General features: G+C 35.3%; 1 protein-coding gene and 1 non-coding gene across 2 annotated transcripts in view; one reads left to right on the top strand and one right to left on the bottom strand.

Annotated features, from left to right (window-relative positions):
* The window catches only part of Smp_143680 (putative laminin), a gene marked incomplete at its 5' end in the record, with an annotated part of 109,653 nt that overhangs the window by 52,196 nt on the left and 36,106 nt on the right, over positions 1–21,351 (bottom strand). Inside the window, 11 exon segments of the mRNA XM_018797756.1 lie at positions 918–1,032; positions 2,463–2,656; positions 3,380–3,595; positions 5,647–5,817; positions 7,548–7,706; positions 8,097–8,354; positions 9,839–9,975; positions 10,906–11,107; positions 13,092–13,195; positions 16,246–16,542; positions 19,746–19,960. Coding sequence (XP_018652766.1) covers positions 918–1,032; positions 2,463–2,656; positions 3,380–3,595; positions 5,647–5,817; positions 7,548–7,706; positions 8,097–8,354; positions 9,839–9,975; positions 10,906–11,107; positions 13,092–13,195; positions 16,246–16,542; positions 19,746–19,960 — 2,068 coding nt within the window.
* Smp_tRNA_00414_Pseudo_TTG.1.1 lies at positions 12,823–12,893 on the top strand. The gene has a single exon. It is a non-coding gene (tRNA).

The raw sequence follows: 21,351 nt of genomic DNA, 5'->3' as shown, positions 1-21,351 counted from the left end.
TGATTAGCCCGATCTCCACCACCCGGTTACCGCTCACGTTAGTTCATGGAATCAGTCCCATGATCCAGGAGGCACGACGAGGACGTGTGAGTCGGGTTTTGAGCAATAACTAATATCATTTTTATACAATTATTTTGTGTTGATCGGATAATATTGATCAAGTTATAATGTGGCCAAAAGTCAAAGTGACTTTATATACTATGCTTTATGTTTTAATGTTAGATAGTTGAAGGTATTCGAACGGGAACCCTGAATCCAGGTTACATAGAATTCAATTAACACTCGAAAAATAAATGAACATCACACTGATCAATACTCAGTAATAAATCAATTGCAAATATCTCAGTCCTGCAGCATGTCAGTTAAGGCACAACTTCTCATACTGTGAAACTCAGTGATAAGAATTCAAGTTCCACAGGGTGTGACAGTTCTCTCGAAATTGTAGGTATATCTTGTTGTCAGCTAGCACGAAGCTTCATTCAAACTTAGACCCCGAAATGAATATAAAATCTGAGATGTAAATACATCCATATGATGTATCACAAATAGGACGAAACGCCCGTTCTGGATTCCATAACTGGCTAAGATCTAGCATGTGGTGAAGTGTTTAGACAATGTCACTTACTAACCAATTTAACATTCATCAATTTGAAGACTAGATTTGAATAATTTTTTCGTTCAGCGTTTTTTAGCGAGTTGGTTTTCTACGGTATGGGGTCGCTAACCCCATGCCCAACCCTCCTCCTTTATGCGGGCTTAGGGACCGGCAGTAGCCCCCGGAGGAGTTACAGGCGGAGTTATTGCTTTTTCGAATACGCTTGAATGTGATTGTTTTGTGTTTCAATTACAAATAGTTTCTCACATAAATCTAGGTCTATTTGTTAAAATAAACATAAAACTAATAAACACACACACACCTCACAGTGATCACCGGATGCAGTCGGTGGACATTCACATTTTTCAATTGTTTTAATTTCGATTCCAGATAGTGTTGTTATTTCTGTACGTGGTTGGTAAATTTTATATTTTACACTAAGGAAAAATATGTTAAAGCAAAAAGAATTGTAAATTATATGTAAGATAACCCATTTAATTTTATAATTATTTGATTATAAGCAAAGTGGAATTCGTCAAATGTATGCGTTAGTTCAAGTTACCATACCATACAAGGGTTACAGTATCTGAGCCAGATCACCTAACATGTCAAATCTTTAGTTAGGACAATCGTGCTACTCCCAATCAGATAGTTTTCATCTATCATCGTGGCTCAGACCAATAGTTGGTGACTTCATGAACTGACACAATGTTTTGCTTTGGTCTCTCTAAATGTTCTTAATTCATCCCATTGCACAAGCTAATGGTCATCTGGACTCAGTAGCTAAATGGATAACGCGATGGCGTTTGCAGCCGACAGCGCTGGGTTCGAATCCCGAGGATGCACGTACATTCGACTAATGAGTCCTAAATAGGACAGAACGCACGCCCTGAATTCCACTCCTAGCCACCATCATCTCCTTTCATAATGCACTTGAATTAAGGCAGTATCAAGGCAATCAGCATAGGATATACATATGCCAATAAGAGACTGATCAACTGCAGTTCTAACTATCAATGGGAAGATTCAAACAACCAACACAAAAATGGAATTCTTCTTCGGATATTGTTTCTTAATGTATTCAAATGTTTACGTTAAAGATAATGTTTATCCTAATAGTTGAACAATTGGTAAGTATTTGTTGTTTTCTACGACGACTACTAAAACGGTAACTAACTCTATCACAACGAGAATTGTCGTAATAATATTATTCATCTATAGTGATGTGATGTGGCAACTGGAACCGACAAACATATCTTTCAGGTTCCACTTTGTGTATGGCTATGCATGAAGGTTGAGTAAGCTCGTGATCTACACACTAGCATTTGGAGTAATGAATAGTAAACATAGGCATGTCGGTAGATGTAGATTACGTGGTTGAGGTCTGGTTGCTAATTTCGATCGGTGGTTGGAGACGTTCCATGATATGGCTCAGAACAGCTGACAGTGACTCAGATCCATCCACCTTTTTTCTTCTTTCAAATATTGAATTGCAGTACTTCTTCGATTTAGTCTTAATTATCATGAACAAAGAAATATAAACTTTCATTATTAATCAATCGGTAAATCTATGACTAAAAACTAGGAAGTTTCTTTTGACTCTCATATTTCTGTTTATTGTAAGGCGGTTGAAAATAGTCAGGAGTAAAATCTGACTGACCTAAGTGTCGCGCTAGTTATCACTCGTCAGAAAGCTGATACTCCCTGTAGGATTTGAACCTAAGTAATCCAGCTTCACTGTCTGAGATATTACCGCTGTCCTATTCGGACTGTAAATATCGTTTACTCTTTAGAAGAAGAATTTATTATGTACTAGGAAAAACCCATCCAAATATTCTATATCATCTTTAAAGTTAAAAAAACTTACCTTACAAGTTTTGGTCTTGCTTCAGGCATAAATAAACGTACACTAAATGATGTAACATTAAGTAAAGCTAACATTAATTCATTACGTGTTGGTCGAACACGTGTATCAATACCAGATACACGTGTCAATACCCAATCTTGTTCACGAAGCCAAATTTGACGATAACCATCCGCTATAGATGTAGGTGAATTTTCCTAATAATAAATAATGAAGCATTATTTAAATGTTAGACTGATCACAGTAATTGCTTGATATTAATCAATAATATTGAATGTATTTTTCTTCAAAGACATAAGAATATTTCGACTTGAAGTTAAAAATGATGGTGTTTCACGAACTACAACGAAAGTTTGTCAATTAAACGCCTTAGTTGAAAGCATAATACACCATCATAAACAACGTCTTTCTTCATCAACATTTAGGTTATGAAACTCGTCTCAATATCCAGTATTTTATATCTTCGAGTTAGTCAAAGGAATTGTATAGTCAACTGATCTTTCTACAGACACAATATTAACACTCAAGTGACTAATGAGGTTCAACCATGTTGGGTGTGAGGCAATTAGCTACCAATAACACTATAAGGTAGTTGTGTAATACAACGTAGTGATTGAAATTGAACACGTAAACCACTGTATGACGGTCAAGTGATCTAAAGATTAGGAGCTCGGCGTGAGAATCGCAGGTCCTGGATTCCATCATCAGTGGGATCATGGTTTAGAATTCCCTAGCAGCCCCACACCAAGGAAAATAGCTGTCCATCACTTCTTGTTTTTTTCAATGATTATTTGACTAGAGTCAATTCATAATGTAAATTACATAACATTTGAGTGGTTTATTTCAATAAATCTTTTCTTCAAACACAAGCAAACACAACAACATTAAATCATAATCAACCAATCTAATAATTAACTTACAGATGGTTGATATTCCATTTCGATGTAACCATTTAATGCTGTCATTCGAGCATCTACAATATCATTTCTACGTATAATTAAACCTCCAGGTAAATCGTCTCTAGTTGATAGTATGGTAGTAGTAGTAGTTTGTGCATCTTCAATGCCAAGTTTACAATCACCAGTAGGTAAACATTCTGTCAATACACCTATAATTACACTTCCATAGTTACGCGTCTAAATGTGATATAAAAGAAAAGAGCATAAATATTTTCAAAGTATTTACTATTAATTATCAGAAGGGATTTTGTGGAGATTTAGTATTTTTCATAGTTGAAAGCGTGAGTCAATTGAAGCTAGACCAACCATGGAAAACCTGAAAGCACTGTACGTCCGTTTCGTCCTACTATAGGACTCCTCAGCAATGCGCATCCACGAACCCGCACTCGCGAGATTCGAACCCAGGACCTACCAGTCTCGAGCCAGAGCCCTTACTATTATAAAAAATGAATCAAAGAGCTTATCATATGATATGTGGCTAGCGAAAGACATGATTAGACACTGAACATGAACTTGTAGTATCGTTTGACACGTTAAGCCCATATGCTTTATTCTAGCTACTGGCCAAGCTAATTCGCCTGTCCATTATGTGTCATATTTTGATCTTGTTATTTATTCACTTATTAACCTTGACTATATTTTTATATGAGCGTATATGTGTGCACACTTCGTATTTTATTCAACATATGTCTGTCATTCATCTTTGTCTGACTATAAATGTTGATTAACGCTTGCTTAAAATGAATTGGCTTCCCCGCCATTTCCAATACGTATTATTTTCGCTTCGCTCTCGAGTTGGCTTCCCCGCCGTCTCCAATACGCATTATTTTCGCTTCGCTCTCGAGTTGGCTTACTAACCATCTCCACTACGTGTCATGTATGCTTCACTCGCTTACATTTGCTCAAGTGCTCATAGCTTTCTGGTCTACATTATTTGTCAATAAAAATGTAGTTGCCGCTTCCCTTTGCCTTCTGATATTATGCGCCGTTAAGACTTGTACCATAACGGTTATCAGGGTGAACTATTAATGAAGTACGGCACTACAAACTGACAGACATTCAGCTTACTGACTTGACATTCTTACTTGACAATGATTTCTGTTCTGGTCCCCAATTTTATTAATGCATTATAATAATATACTGGAGAAATGGAAAGTATTTCCATTCTTCCTATATATCACTATATTAATAACAATAATAATACACACTCTATTCAATACTATATGCTTGATTACAGTAAAGAATTGTCGACACAGAATATACAATGTGACAATGAGATACCAGTTTAATGTTCATCCAACTCTAAGTTTTTCAATAGCGGTTACTTGCCACCCATATTCATCCGTAACTGTTTAAGATATAATTTTACCTTTGAGATATCGCTTTTCCCCACCAGATAAAAATATGTGGCTAATGTAAGTGATGAATGAATGAAAACAGATGGATATCCTCTGTGCTAAATCAATTAACTGGTGGCCTGCTTAAGCATCTGGACTACCTGTTCCTGTCATCTATATATATTTCAACAACTTATCTAATTTTGTTTGTTTTAATACATCATTATGGCTACTAATCGCAAAACCTATTCAGGTTCATTTCTGAAAAATGTACAACCTTTCGCTGTAAAGGTTACAAAAGGCCTAGTCAGAGATATCGTGGTTGCTGGCAATATACACCAAAAAGAATGTACATTATTCAGATGTCTATTGACTTGACTGCTAACTTCTAAGTGGCGATCACTCAATGTTTATCGTCAGGATCGACGAAGAAGTAAGAAACGGTAACTTGTTGAAATACTTTGTTCTGAGGATTCTATATTGTACCAAAATATAATATTGAATAAAGCTAATACTACTACTAATAATAATAATAAATATATGAAACACTATAGCATATAAGTAAACTCCTTTTCACTACTGATTTCATTGTACTACACTCTGGATTTCACATTCTGATAATAAACGGTTAATATGGCTTAAATAGTCGGATTTTTGATCATTGATCGGAATTATGTATATGCGTATATCATATATAGTATCGTGATCTAGTGGGGCCAAACATGTTACCACATGTTGTCTATATATTACATTTCATACAATAAGTCGAATTCCTTTACGGTAATAAATACACATTCACAAAAATTCCGACTAGGAAGTTCAAATGGGTCCCCAGTCTTTCCCCCCACCCAGTTTCTGATCAACAATGATAAAATATTATTTAAAACTTACTAGTGAACCTTTTAATTCTGGTATTTCCAAATGAGTTGGACGATGTACAGAGAAACGCCAACTGAATTGACTTAAACCAATAGTTAATTCATTTACATCAATATCTCTTAAACCAAGTTTTAAATCAATCAACGGTCCACCTGGATAACGTGGATCATCAGTAGAAATTATCTTTATATTAAAATAGAAAAAGTAGACTTGGTGGAAAAAGTGCATTTTTATACACAAACAGGTGAAATATGGAAAAATTTATGAAGTGGTAAAGTGCAATGGTCTGTAATTATAGATTTGGATAGTAGCTAGCAGTAGAATCCAGTTTGACGCACGTTTCGTCCTATTTGGGACTCGTCAGCTGGATGTACCTGCATTTCAGAGTTGATATTCACTCTGGGACTCGAACCCAGTACCTTTCGCTTCAAACGACACCGCGTTATCCACTCAGCCACTGGTCTGTCGATATCACCACGATCAATCTATCAAGTGACAAGATAGAAACAAGAACTAATCGATGAATCTGCACAAATCTCTTAAACAAATAGTAATAATATGCTTATCAGTAGACTGATTTCAAGATAAATTACTGATAATCTATGAAGAAGTTCTGAGTAGTGGAATCCAACCATACAATAGGTAAGGCAGTTACTGTTAGACAGTATCATACTATATCATAAATTGACTGAAGATGGAAATTAGAAGTATCGAATTTAGACTCAGTGGTTTACAGGTGACGCTCATACATTCAAATTTTAAAAGTTTTCCGTGCAATCCATGGTGGGATCATCGGTATGTACTATTGAGAAGTGTTATATTAAGATAGAGCAAGTGTTCAGTGAACTCAGGTTTTAAAAAGTTTTAAAAATAAAGAAAGCCAGTGACTAGATCCACTATCATCGTGAACCAATCTTCATAGATGATGGAATACGAAATAGAATCCTTGGTAAAATAATGAAAATTGACTAAAACTTGTCTTTACTATTTAGTAACATCTCTTCAGAAGGAATGATCGACACTATTAGCCAACAATCATAACACACATCCATATCACAGATACAACCCACACAATTACTGTTTATGTACATAAAACATTCAATATCAATTTAATGATAAATTATAATGTCAAGCAGATAGTGTAACGGTTGGAAGTCCTTTAAAACCGGTTCTAGCCGATAAATTCGCTGGAAATTCAATAAGAATGAAATTAATGTCTACTATCAATAACATTGAACCTTATGTAAGGTTCATCGATGTTACTTTCGTGTGGTAGAACAATATAGATCATACAAACGAGATACTTAAGACTTTCAACAAAGTTTATCTTAACATCAAATCCTCAGTGAAATGTGAACGAAATGATAAGTTTCATTACTTAGATCTAGATATCCCTCGAGGAAATGATGGAACCCGTCAGACACATAAATCAGAAATAAACATAGAGTAATATGTTAACTTTCATAGCTGTTAGAGTATAAATTCTGATAACGGTTTGATGAAAATGCTCTACCACAAAACCAGAAAGTTATCCTCATTATAAAAAACTAGATAAGAGGCATGGAGTAATAAATAGATGTCTTCAAGAAAATGGTTAAGCATTCATTCAGAAATATCATACTGAACACCGTTGTACGATAGCTATTAACAAGCCAGAAAGGATATGTATTTTTTATCCAAATAAAATTTAAAAGTGACCAAGTCATGAATAGAATCAATCAAAGACTTAAGAAATACATTTCCTTCGACTAAATTGTTTTCATTATATATAATATTTTGTTCAATAAAGCAAACAAAGGTCAGTTTATGTGTTCTTGCAAAAGCATATAATTTGTAAAGACCAAAATGACTAGTATTGACACATTTTGTTGAATATTTATTCTGTAAAATCTATTAAAATGTTCACTACTTACTTCAACTCCTTTCACTTTTCCTGGAACAGAACGATAACCTGTCAATAGACTACATCTGGATGGTGTACCAGTTGGAAAACAGAAACATGAATAACAACCAAGTGGATAATCAATATTTAAACCGAAAGTTCCTGGTTTACATTGATCACATTGATCACCCTAAAAAAACATGAATAAAATAAATGAAAATCAATATTTTGAAGACACTATAAACTATGGTTGGTATAGTAGTGGAATGAAGAAAGATTAAATTTGACCAGACCACTATATTTGCTTAGCTTACTAAAACTATTCACTGTTGAATTAAGTTGTGTTGGAGGAGATTCAAGGAGATTCTCTTTTCTTTTAATGTTGTATTGAAGATGTGAATTAAGTTGACATTAAACTAACTAGTACTAAAGGTTTCGTATCAGAATACAGTTCCAACTAATCCTATTAGTTTACAGGCTCCAAACATTAATAATAATAATAATAATACAGGTACACGTTTTTATTTTAAAAAATTTGGACTACTAATGAGTAGTTTAAAAACAAAATGTCTGTACATACTTCAACATTTTCTTTACAATTGCACTGTCCATCTTTTGGATTGCATGGTACAACCGTATCTGATATGGATAGATTTCCCCATGCAGTACCACGCATATCACAGTTACATTTTCTACAATCAGGATAACCATAATAACCTTTACTGCATTCATTACATGCACGACCTGAAAATTCTGGTTTACATGTACATTGTCCTGTGATTAAATCACATTGATCTTCAAGGCCTATAACGGAACCATCTATCGAACAATTACAATTCTGTAGTTTACAAAAGAAGATAAGAAAAGTTATAAATGGTTAATAATCGAACCGTATATGACATAAGTGTGTGAAAAACTGAGAAATATACATGAATGGTTTAGTCACTATCCAATACAAATCTGTACGGTTGCACATAATGTGCAGTTTCACTGTAACTCAGGATCTATTTAAGCTTATTCATACCAGAAACTTGGAACTGAGGTGAGAATTGAATGTTGAACAGTGTAATAGCCTCCACTGTCTACCCGGGTGCGAAATTAGTAGAAGGATAGTAATGTTGATGATTTGAGAGAATATAAACTTTGTGTGTACAACAACACATGTTTAGTGGGAATTCATTTAACTGTTTGTTGAATCAACGATTTGTAAACCTTGCGATCTTAGGTTTGAAAAATAACGGAAATTCTCGAAATACGATTAGACTAGGAAGGATATTAAGGGTAAACAGAGACATATAGGTTTACAGGTTATGCAAGTAAGTAAGTAATGGTTAGTTCTATGCAGTTGATGACAGTTTTAAGCAATATTATTTATGATATCCAATGTCAGATTTCTAGAAGTTAAGGAACTACAGTCAAGCGGCCTACATTTTCCCAGAGTTTTCAAATTAAAAGTTAATGTCTACAGGGGCCGATTCTCCCCAACTTTTATCCACTTGACCTTCACACGAATCAGTAAGGTGATAGTTAGAGGAAGTCCAAAGGAAACCCTGGATCTAGGTTTCCTGCTACTTAGCACTCGTCACTAAGGTTCATTTGCAATCCTGGAGACTGACGCTTTTCGATGGATTCGATCCTGTATAACCCAACCTTACGGTCAGACTTGTTACCACTGAGCTGATCGAGCAGCGTTCGACACTCTGTAAGATAGTTGTGTTTACGATTGAAAGATCATTGAGTAGTGACCAGTAGCATGTTTTTCATGAACATTTTAGTGACGATCGAATTCTATAAATCAGTATAACACGTTCAAATACAAGACAAATTTAGATCTGTAATACATAACCAAGTAGTTGTAAAACGTATACGACTGGCTCATCACTCCTGTCTAGAACATTGTGCTTTACAATGAAAAATGTATACTTCGTGGTTTAACCCTACAGCAGTAATACTAAGAAGACTCCTGACACCCTCAGGAATTATATATCAAAACATCAGTAGCAAGGTATATTTTCATTTCTCCGGGAACAAATGCTACTTCAAAGACTTGAATTTCTTTTCATTTGATGATGTAATCATGTTTTGATCCAAATTATGATAACCATTGAAAAATACGAAGCAATAAAAACCTCTCATCCTAGTGTGGGACTTATGGGTAGTGCACACACACGACTTTAATGGGGACTTAAATCAAAAGCCTTACCTCTCACGGTAATCTCTTAACCCTAAGATCACTGTGATAGCTAGTGGAGTTCAACGCTATTCACAAAATCTCCTTTAAATATACATTTCCTACATTCATAATAAAACGGTTAAACTAACTTTACAACCAATCACTGGATTATAGTCCCATGATCCAGCAATACATTTATCACATCGATCACCTTCAGTATTTGGTGGACAAATACATTTTCCAGTAATCTGATCACAAACTTGACCATTTGGACAAGGTAAGCAAGCTATAAAATGAGAAATCTCATTTGAGTATAAAACACACAAAAATATGAACGATTTTTCAAAAAAAAATGAAGCCTTTCTTTTAAATGTTCTATAATTTCCCTTTCCTTCAACCATAAAATGTTGAAATCTGACATAAAAAAGCACCAAGCATCATAGTAGCCTAGATAGCTATTTCGTTACCACTTTAAAATTTTAGATAGATGAACCTTTAGGAATTAGGGTGTATTGTAGAAATATTCCTTCTTGAGTTGGGACTTTTATGAAGTCTGTACAAGCGGATTCACACTAGATCAAATTGGAATGATACTCTTCATATACCATTTGTTAGTTTTACTCTCTTTGATGACACTGTTTCTCTTCTGAATAATTTACTCTTAATGTTGTTAAGTTGATCTCATCGTGTTACTTTCAGCAGTTGGACATTTATGATAGGTTCTACTGTTGTGAACAAGAACACGACTGAAGACAATCGAATGTAATTAAGCACAAATTACAGACTATCTCACTAAATTTTGATAACCATATAGCAAACAGTTAATTTGCAAAATAACAACCAATTGTCTCAGCTTCATTGTTCCTTCCGTAAATATCAGTTGATCTTCTCTAATTCTATTGTTCATGCATTTTCCTACCAATTGCGCTTCATTTCAGTTCTTTGCTTATCGGTCTTCTGTCAAAATACATTCTATGTCTGACCATCGCCATATACTACTTATATGGATATAAGTAGACCACACTACACTACTACGTTAACTATGATTGATCGACTAACTCTATAGTTATACTTGAAAAAGAGTTTGAGTAATGAGGAACGTAGTGTAAATTTTGAGTAATCTGTGATTAATTCATATGTACAGGTCCATAGGGAAAAAGGAAAACTGGAAAGAAACCATAATGATAAGATATTTATCAACGATGGCAACACTTACGTTTACAACCACTTTCAGAAACACCAAAATATCCTAATTCACATTCTGTACAGTCTCGTCCTACCACATGTGGAGCACATTTACACTGACCAGTATTCATGTCACATTCAGTTAACTGAGTTAGTGTTCTAGTTAATTCAGTTCCAATTCCACAACTACATGGTAAACAATTTGAACCAGTGTTATTCCAATAGTATCCAGGCTATAATAAAATAAATGAATAAAAATTAGTTCTTATGAATAGAAATCTAGCATTTGAATGATTTGAAAGGAAATAAGTATACATTAACCTTAACTAATATGCTAAATATCATGATTTATGTAGTTTCCTTGCTGTAATTCTACTTCCTTCTCCTGCATTCTGTTTTACATTTGCCCAGACACCATCTACCTCGATGGGTTATGTTTTACTAGTGTATGAGTAAGATGGAAGAAAGCTAGGGATAGCCAAGCGAAGGCGTATCACCGATCTATGAAGTCACTGACAGTTGGATTGAGCCATGTTAATAGATGTAGACTATCTGGTTGGTGTTTGCGTGATTATCGCAACCGGTGGTGAGAGACTTTGAGAGACATGGCTAAGAATGATTCTCAATGGCTGATGTTCATTCACTCCTTGTCTTCCACTAAAATCTGAGTCTCAAATCTCTTTGTTACTTTTGTCATTTTCTGTAGCTAATTTTTACCATTACTTCTACTAATGTTGTCTTGAAATGGTTTTAATTCTCTGTGCTAATGATATTGATGATGTATTCAGTTTGGAACTTCGCCAAATGAACAATATCGAAAATTTATTTCACTTGTAATCATAAGTTATTTGTAACTAATTAGAAGTCGACAGAGTAAAAGAAGAGCTCTATTTGCTCTATGGAAATGTCTCAGATTGTGATATAGGCTCAAACCCTATTACAGCATGATTCCCTCTTAGACTGCCTATGTACTATAGTAATGAGTCCTGACTAACATGAAATCTAGCTCTAGGGTTTCCTGTAGAGTGCTGCACCTCTTTCTAAACAAACAAATACATTGAAAAGACTGGAAGACAGACATATGCTTCAGATAATCTACGAAGGAATATTCATATCTCAACTATGTATCACTCGTTGAAGACGATGCAAGAGATGAGCATAGTGAGTCTATTTAATAAATGTCATTAAACTGAGTAACTCTGTCATACAAAGATTTCTACTGAATATAACAATGAAGAGGATAAAAGTTGATCTTAGTACTTAAAAGGAGTTATTAATTTATCTTCAGATCACTTTTGGTGCCATAAGTAGTTAGTCTAAATAACTCATTTCATTTGTGATAACAATCAGAATGATCCATACATTCCAGTTACAAAGTTACATTTTGATTTACTTAAATTGACTGTAAATTTGTTTTGATATTTTAGTATCAAGTTATTTATCTTTATCAGCATTATTTTCTCCATCATCGGTCGATCGATAGGATTATCAAGTGGTCAAGGGTAATTAGTTAGAATCTACAGACCTAGATTTCACTTTATTTGATATTTTTCAACCAGGCATACCTGTAGTCTTGGGGTAACTGATGATCCCTGTGAGATTCAAATTGGAGTCACCCACCATCACAGCCTGAGATATTTTTCGCTGAAGTAGTCGAGCTCTCAATTCAGTTTCCGTTGGAATATTTAATATTGATTGACCACTATCTAAATACTTTCGTTTCCATAAAACCATTAGACATATACACTTAGTATTGTTTGTTTGAATCTTCCCATTGATGTTTCTAGGACTGCATCTGGTCAGTCTCTAATTAGCATATATGCATACTGCGCGTATTGCCTCGATATAACCTAAATTCACAAGCAAAGATGGGTAGTGGGAAGATTCAGACAAACAATACTAAGTGAATTTAAACTTTACCCCATTGCACAAGCAAGTGGCTACCAGGGCTTAGTGGCCGAGTGGATAACGCGATGGCGTTTGAAGCGAAAGGTACTGGGTTCGAGTCCCAGAGTAAACATGAACTCAGATGCAGGCACATCCAGCTGACGAGTCGTAAGTATGGCGAAACGCGCGTCCTGGATTCTACTGGTAGCCACTATTCATCTTTGCTTACCATTAGACACATAATTTAAAATCATGAGTTATTTGTCAAGTTCTAAATAATTAGGATTTATCGAAATCTGTACGTATGTACGATAAAAAAACAAAACATACCAAACATTTATCACATGTATCTCCAATTACATTCTCACCACATTTACATTGACCTGTGATAGGATTACATGTTCGATCGATTGCTCTTGAAGTACATTTACATTCTGTAAATAATGTTCGTTTTTATAAAAAAGACATATATATGATGAAAACAGAGAAACAACAAGTCCTGACAAACACTTATCTTTGTTCCTAGTTTATTCTACAAACCATAAGCTTTCGTTTGATATATGATTCATTGTCATACCCTTTTCTGTTCTAAAGCTATTGCAATTTAAACGTATTCTTTTATACTCTATTTTCTACCCTAATTCCCAGTTTTGGACGTAACTGTATTTTTCCAATTGTTTGTATGTTGTGGTCTCGTTAGTCATCTAATTATTTATGTATCTTTTTTGCGCCAATCTGAATCGGATCCGGATTAGAAATGTGAATTGGAATTGCGGAGAAATTAAATAGTGTTTCGGTTGACTCGCGCTTGTCAGCCAATTAGGTGATAGAATAGTTTTCGTCTCTCTATTTCAAACAGTTAGTCTCAATTCGAACTCATGCATACTAGACTCAAGGTTAAACCAATTAGCTTTATCGCGTCAAGGTTTTAATCTAGATTGAGACCAGTTATCCTTTGCATATTAATGAGTAAACAGCGAGACTATAATTTATGGACGAACCAATCAGATTTAGGGATAACAGGTCTTGGGTTTGAACGCGAAATTTATTCACTTATTTGTCTAGATAGCATTTTGGCATTTTAGCTGATATCAGTTCGTGATGAAAAAACTAAATCTAATTCTTGACCTGAACCATCAACTGTAAGTCATAATCTTTATTCTTCATACAGATTTATAACCCTCATTAAGCTCTAGCAAGTAGGTGAACATTCTGAAGGTCACCTTAGCGTCGCTCAAAGGTTGTTCATAATTTATAGTCTCATCAAATAAAGTCTACATTACAATTTGATAATCCGTAATGTTATACTTATCAAAACTAGTTACTTTCTATCAGTCTAATTTGATCTTTCTTGATGCTTTCTTTACATTGACAACGAAAAGTCTAATGTGTAAAATAATCTTGGTTAAAACCAAATATCGAAATTGTAATAAGCTGACAGACTGTTAAAATGACAATAACAATAGAGCAATTCACATTGAATCTTATTAGTATAACGGATTTATGAGGATTGTTAAGTTTCATAGTTTACATCATTAACTGACCTTGGTAAGATAATCACTGAAGACAAAGAAGTACTGAACAGCTGTACTCTGACCCTAATATGGGAATTCATAGTATTGTGAATACACAACCCTACTGGGGATTGGACCTAGAAATTTCAGGTCACATGGCGAGCTCTTAGATTTTAGGTAACTCAATCAGCATTCGATAGTTTTACATTTCTAGTTTCAAGCACAATAAATCTAACATGAATCATCAGTGCACCTTAGATTTTTAAATGATGATGAATAAAGCTTACTTCCACTAGAAGTAATTGCTGGTTGTGTAATCTAAAGCGATAACAAAGGATTCATAATTGGACTATTCAAGTTCAGACAACGTAAAATAACCAGAAACACAAATAATCCACAGCAGTGCGCATCCACGACCTCGCCTCGCGAGATTCGAACCCAGGACCTACCAGTCTCGTGACAGAGCACTTAATCGATAGACCGATAGGACCAATAGGTTTTCCATGGGGGTCTAGCTTCAATCGACCAATGATTTCAACTATGAAAATACTGAAATCTCCACAAAACTCCTTCTGAAAAATAATCCCATCTATTATACTTAGAATCCCTCAGAACACCAACTAAATATCTGTGATTTAAGACCCCTGTGGATTTTCTAACTCGAACTATAGTTGAATGCTCAAAATTAAATTATAATTTTATCGATATTCAATGCTTGATCATTTTGAGTGTTTATAGATAGTTATTAGATTTGTAAATCTTCATATCGGTTGTGAGACAATATCGTAAAGTGATTGGAGTTGAAAATATACATCAATGCATGGTAGTTTAGTGGTCGAGATGGTGAGCATTCACACGCGAGACCGAAGATCCTTAGTTCTATACCCAAGTATAGAGTCGTGGATGCGCGTTAAGTCATATTCATGGTAATAATCGTAGTTGAAGATGAGTCCTGGAGTGAATATCAGCTCTGGGTTGCAGGCACATCCAGCCAACGAGTCTCAAATAGGATAAAACGTGTATCCTGGATTCCACTGCTAACCACCGTTCATCTATACTCATAATAGTCGAAGATGGTTTGAAAAACCCAATTGCTTAGATGACTAAATTGATGAGACATCAATTACTTTATTGAATAATCTTAAAATCATAAGACCATTTATAAAGATAAAGGTAAATGTGAGGGTGAAAGTTTGACTAAAATGGTCAATGAAAGTGTTATTTATGATTCCATGACATTTAACCAATGTTCGTAAAAGTTATACGTCAAACAAGCAACACAAAATTCTTCAAAAGTATTTTGAAAACAAGTGAAAAATATGGGATAGAAAGGTTGCAGTTAATTGATCACCATAACAATACCAAGTGAACTGTAAATTCTTTTGTACACATAAACTGTGGTTGGGACAACGAATACAGTTGTTCCTTCCGGAAAAATGGTTCTGGAGTCTACTGAACGTCTAGTTAGATACGAATGTTTCGGAATTCATGTTTTATACCATCATTTCGATAGACAGACGAAGAAATGAGAAGCGGCGATGTTGCTTGTGCCTATCTAAGACATTACTCATTGCAAACGTTGATGCAACTCATAATCGACAATGAATAGTTTAACAAAGAAACAGGTATTGGATAAAATAATAAGTGTACAGGCTCACACAAATGAGATTAACAAGTGTAGAGTTACCAAGGCGTGAATATAAGAAGTATATGTACTGAAAGTTACAATTTCCTACGAAAGTAATAAAGTTATTAGGAAGGTACAACCGACTCAATTGCTGCTTACTGTCTGAGTTATTAAAATCTATTCAAAAGTTAAGATAATTAGAAGTTTAACAGACATATTCTTTTGGAGGACATTTACTTGTTTTGCTGTTTCACTTTTTTTTACTTGAACCGCTTACTCATAAACTATCTGGAATAATTAGTGCCAAGTAAGATAGTAGAAAAAAAGAAAGGGAAATTATTACCTGTACATCCATTTGGACCTAGATTGTAATATCCTATTTGACATGTTGAACAATCTAAAGTACCACCAACTCCTGGTTTACAAGAACATTGTCCAGAGACTGGATCACACATTGTTAAATATTCTGGTCTAGTACCAATAGGATCGCATTGACATGGTGGACAACCAGCTTCTGTATTACCACGACCAGGTATACAACGATCACATCTAACACCTTCATATGTTGATAAACAATTACATTGACCATCTTCAAGTCTACATGATGGAGAGATACTACCTTTTGGATGACAATTACAAGCTGAAATAAATTTAAAGTTAATGAAATAGGCATTTCGGGAAAAAATTTTATTGAAATAAACGAAGTGTTGTCACAAAGTTTGTATAAACTAATGTTGTCTAGTTTGTTCTTTATAACCCCTATATTAATGAATGTAACATTATCACTGAATTTATAATGTATAATAAACAGTACTATCTACATAGTTAACTCCGCCTGTAGCTCTTCTTCTAGAGTTACTGCCGGTCCCAAGCCCGGGTAAAGGAGGAGGGTTGGGCATGGGGTTAGCGACTCCATCCCGTAGAAAAGCTAACTCGCTAAAAAAAACGCTAACCAGAAAAAATAATTCAAAACATTTAAACTCTGCCCTGGGAGTTGAAGGAATAATTATGACGCCTCATGATGAAAGCCGACAATTTTCAGAAGTCACGAGGCCGATGCACCTTCTAACAACCAGAGTAACACTCTTTATAGGTACATGGAACGTCCGGACAATGTGGGATGGAGAATGCTGGTGAGGGGCCTATGCTCCTCGACGAGGGGTAACAGGTGTAAGTAAGTAAGTAATCTACATAGTTGAGAAAAAAAATTCCGCTTGATTTAAATTTCATACAATATTAATATTCATTTTTGTGTCAGGAATTTCTAATTCCCAATAAAACTTAAAGAGATTCTTATTCAGTGCATATTATACTGTAGTACTACAGCCATCATCAAAAATGTACGGGTACTTGTAAACAGCTGTCTATACAAGATTTTCCAGATTTAATGACTAGACACTATCAGGAACAACCGACTTTAGCAGAGAATAAACCAAGCTCTAGCTGAAGAGAAAATTATGAAAAGACACTGGAGGTGGATGGGATGTATATTGCAGAAATCATCAAATTGGATCGCAACCTCTAGCTAGGAGTTCTCAATCCCAAAGGGAAAATAAGAAGACCAAAGAATACATGGAGCCGGGAATCGGAGCAAGATATCAAAGGAATGAGTAGTATTTGGAAACAACTGCAAGACAGTAAAGTATGATTTTATCATAGTCCGATGTATGTAAAATATATGTCGATTTTTCTTATTTCATGAATGTAGTTGACTTAGATTTGAATTATTCTTTCTGGTTAGCGTTTTTTAGCGAGTTAGTTTTCTACGGGATGGGGTCGCTAACCGCATGCCCAACCCTCCTCCTTTATCCGAGCTTGGGACCAGCAGTAGCCCCCGGAGGGGCTACAGGCGGAGATAGACTGGATCATGAAGACGTCAACATCTGGAGGGAAGCACGGGACATAGTGGACAGCTACAATGCAGCTGGACGATTTAGACTTCGCAGATGGTCTGGCTCTTCTATCATACACGCAACAACAAAGGCAGAAGACGACCAGTGTAGCAGCAGCCTCAGCAGCAATAGGTCTCAATATAAACAAAGGGAAAAGTAAGACTCTCCGATACAACACAACACGCACCAATCAAATTACACTTGACCCAGAAGCTTTGGAGGATGTAAAAACCTTTATATAACTGGGATGCATCATTGATGAACACGGTGGATCTGATGCGGATGTGAAGGTGAGGATCGGCAAAGCAAAAGCAAAATATCTACAATTGAAGAACATGTGAAATTCAAAACAACTGTCAACCAACACCAAAGTCAGAATTTTCAATACAAATATCAAGACAGTTTTACTGCATGGGGCGGAAACTTGGAGAACTACGAAAGCCATCATCCAGAAGATACAGGTGTTTATCAACAGTTGTCTACTCAAAATACTTCGGATTCGTTGGCCAGACACTATCAGCAATAACCTACTGTGGGAGACAACAAACCAGATTTCTGTGGAGGAAGAAATCAGGAATAAGCGCTGGAAGTGGATAAGACACACATTGAGTAAGGCACCCAACTGAGTAAAAAAACCACTAAGTATTTACTTTAATCATTTACAGTTGAGCCTATAAAACTGAATTTTTCAGATCATCAGGATTTGATCATTTTAAATTGGAAATAAAAAATAAATAACACCTTAAATTCGTTCTATCACTGTACAGGTCACTCACTAGTTATATGGGTACTTTTAACCATTCGATAATATCAGAAGGGGTTTTGTGGAGGAGCAGTAACCAGTGGAGTTCAAACAGGTCTGTTGGGAGATATCAACTCACTGATGACATTGGTAAATGGTTGCTAAATTTCGTGGATCGGTTGAAGTCAGACATTAACACCGTTGGATCACCGCCAACTCAGTGGTCTATCAGTTAAGTGCTCTGGCGCAAGACTGGTAGGTCTGTTAAGTCGGCTTCCAGCGAACTCCAACAGAGCCTCCAGAGGCTCAAAAAGAGTCCCAACCAATCAGAGTTCGACAGAACATTCTGGAGTTCCAACGTGGCACGCTACCATTGGTCAGTAGCAATATATGTCGTTAATTGGATTGGCTGAATTAGGATGTTGATTTAACTTAAGCAAACATCTATAAATACCTACGATTTTCTGTACAAAACTGATCCTTGCAGTAAAGGTTTTCTCTGTTACTCGTGTCTTCTCTCTGGTCTTCGAGTTGCTGAGTAGTGCTAGTCTGGGGGTTATCCGAATAGCGTAAGAACTGAATAAAGCGTTCAACCTACAAGACATAACAAGGTCCTGGGTTCGAATCTCGCGAGGCGGGATCGTGGAAGCGTGCTGCCGAGGAGTCTCATAATAGGACGAAACGGCCGTCCAGTTCTTCCAGGTTTTCCATGGTGGTGTAGCTTCAATTGACTCATGATTTCAACTCTATAACATTTGATAATAATTAAATTATTTTCGCCCTAACCGACAGCATAATCTCAACGACATTTTTTCCTCAAAATCTAATTGATGAAGATAGTTTAGACTTATCTCTTTAGAAAAAGTAATGTAAACTGAAAAAAATGTTCTGTGAATAATGTTCAGTTCCATAATTGGCATCGAAAAGTGACCTTAGTTTTGGAACCATAAAGAAAAACTGGAAAGTATTATGCAGTTGTTGTTACCCAGTATAGAACTTTCCAGTAGCGCACATTCATATACTCATACAAGATAGAGCTAAAGATCTCCAGGTTTCTTAGAGAGCAATTAGATTTTAGACTACTGAGTTTCAAAATACCTTAAGAAAGTTCATTTCGTGCACACACAAATGATGATCAGTCATATAAACTTCAAATCATAAAACTGAAGAGCGAATCAAAATCACTGAAATAAATATAATCAAACATACGTCTACATGGTTGTCCTCTAGTTGGATCTCCATGTGTTCCTTCAGCGCATGCATCGCATTGCGGTCCAGCTGTATTAAATCCACAGATGCAAGCTCCATTTGTTGCATTGCATCCTATAGCAGCGGGTCCACAATTACATGGACGACATGGTACCCCATTCAGTGGATCACCATAATACATTTCTGCACATACTTCACAATATCGACCTCGAGTACTAAGCATTAAACAACAGAGTTAGGGTATTGATTACATAATAATAAAACACTATTAGACAACTTTCAAGAAATTGAAAAGAATGACTTTAGACTCTTTCATCAACTACATTTCTTCTTTTTTTAGACTTAAGCTCTTTGATAGCTTGCTATGGCTGATCTCTTACTCTTTCTTTAAGTGGATTTGATTTACAATTGTTAACATTTTTAAACATAATTGGAATGTTATAATGTTTTAAAAACATAACTTAAGCTAACTTAGGTTATACTTATACACAGCTAAATGATTGATTAATTTAACATGGGTAATAGGATATTCCACAATTAAAGAATTGTCTCTAAGACATATGTAAGTTTTTTAATTGGCTTCAATTTGATTCTTCTCATGAAAAAAACTATTATATATAGTTGAAATCATGAGTCAATTGGAGCTAGACCACCATGGAAAACCTGGAAGCACTGTTTGACGGCCATTTTGTCCTATTGTGGAACTCCTTAGCAGTGCGCATCCACTCATTAAGGTGAGAATGTGATTTGACATTGACTAGAGAAAAAAACCCTGTTTTTATAAAAATAATAGTTTTTTGGTATGATAGAGAGTGACTATTGGTTGACAGAGGGACAAAAGTGTGTTATTGTAGTGTCGGTTTCGATGTCAAGCCCACACAGCTTATTCTTAGTTCCGGACAGTCTTATTTTGACTGTGTTAGTTATTCACTTGTCAACTTGACTGTTTTTTATGTGAGTATATGTGTGTATATTCTTTATCCCAGTCAGCATATGTCTGTAGCTTACTTTTGTTCTGATTATAAATATTGAGTAATGCTTAGTTAAATTGAGTGGGTTCATATGTCTTCTCCAATCTGTTCCTCTTTGCTCTCTACTCTTTCACTCTCTCTCTCATTTCCCTCTGTGCTTGCTTTCTAAGTTGCTTGGAGATTTTATCAATTAATAACAGTACATTATCCCCACAACTGGTGTTCTGGCTTTTGAATAATCTCGAGTAAATGCATAATATTACCAGGAGATTTGACCCGAGTAAATACTCCATCAACGAGATATTATCTATTGGAGTCAAATAGATAGGAAATTAGCCTCTACATTATTATAGATTTCGATCCATTTTACTGTGAGGTTTGAATCATCTTCTTGAGTAGTTTAGTTTATAGTTGGGCCGATCAACATAATTCAACTGATCGTTTCTTAATCATTACTTTAGTTTAGTTAGAAATATGAAGAGTTAAATTTTTACTTATTATACATTCCCATAAGCAACAGACTAGATGTTGTCTTGTGATACTGATGTAGGTTTGTTCTCTGAGCTGGATGGTTTGGTCTTGCAGCTTTCATCGTCCTTCTGAACGACATCATCAGCACAAACTTCGGGTAGAAG

The sequence above is a fragment of the Schistosoma mansoni genome, chromosome 5 (genome assembly GCF_000237925.1).
Source record: "Schistosoma mansoni strain Puerto Rico chromosome 5, complete genome".
NCBI classification, from domain to species: Eukaryota; Metazoa; Platyhelminthes; class Trematoda; order Strigeidida; family Schistosomatidae; genus Schistosoma; species Schistosoma mansoni.
The sequence above is the reverse complement of the archived record's forward strand: the minus strand, read 5'-3'. Positions and strand labels throughout refer to the sequence as shown.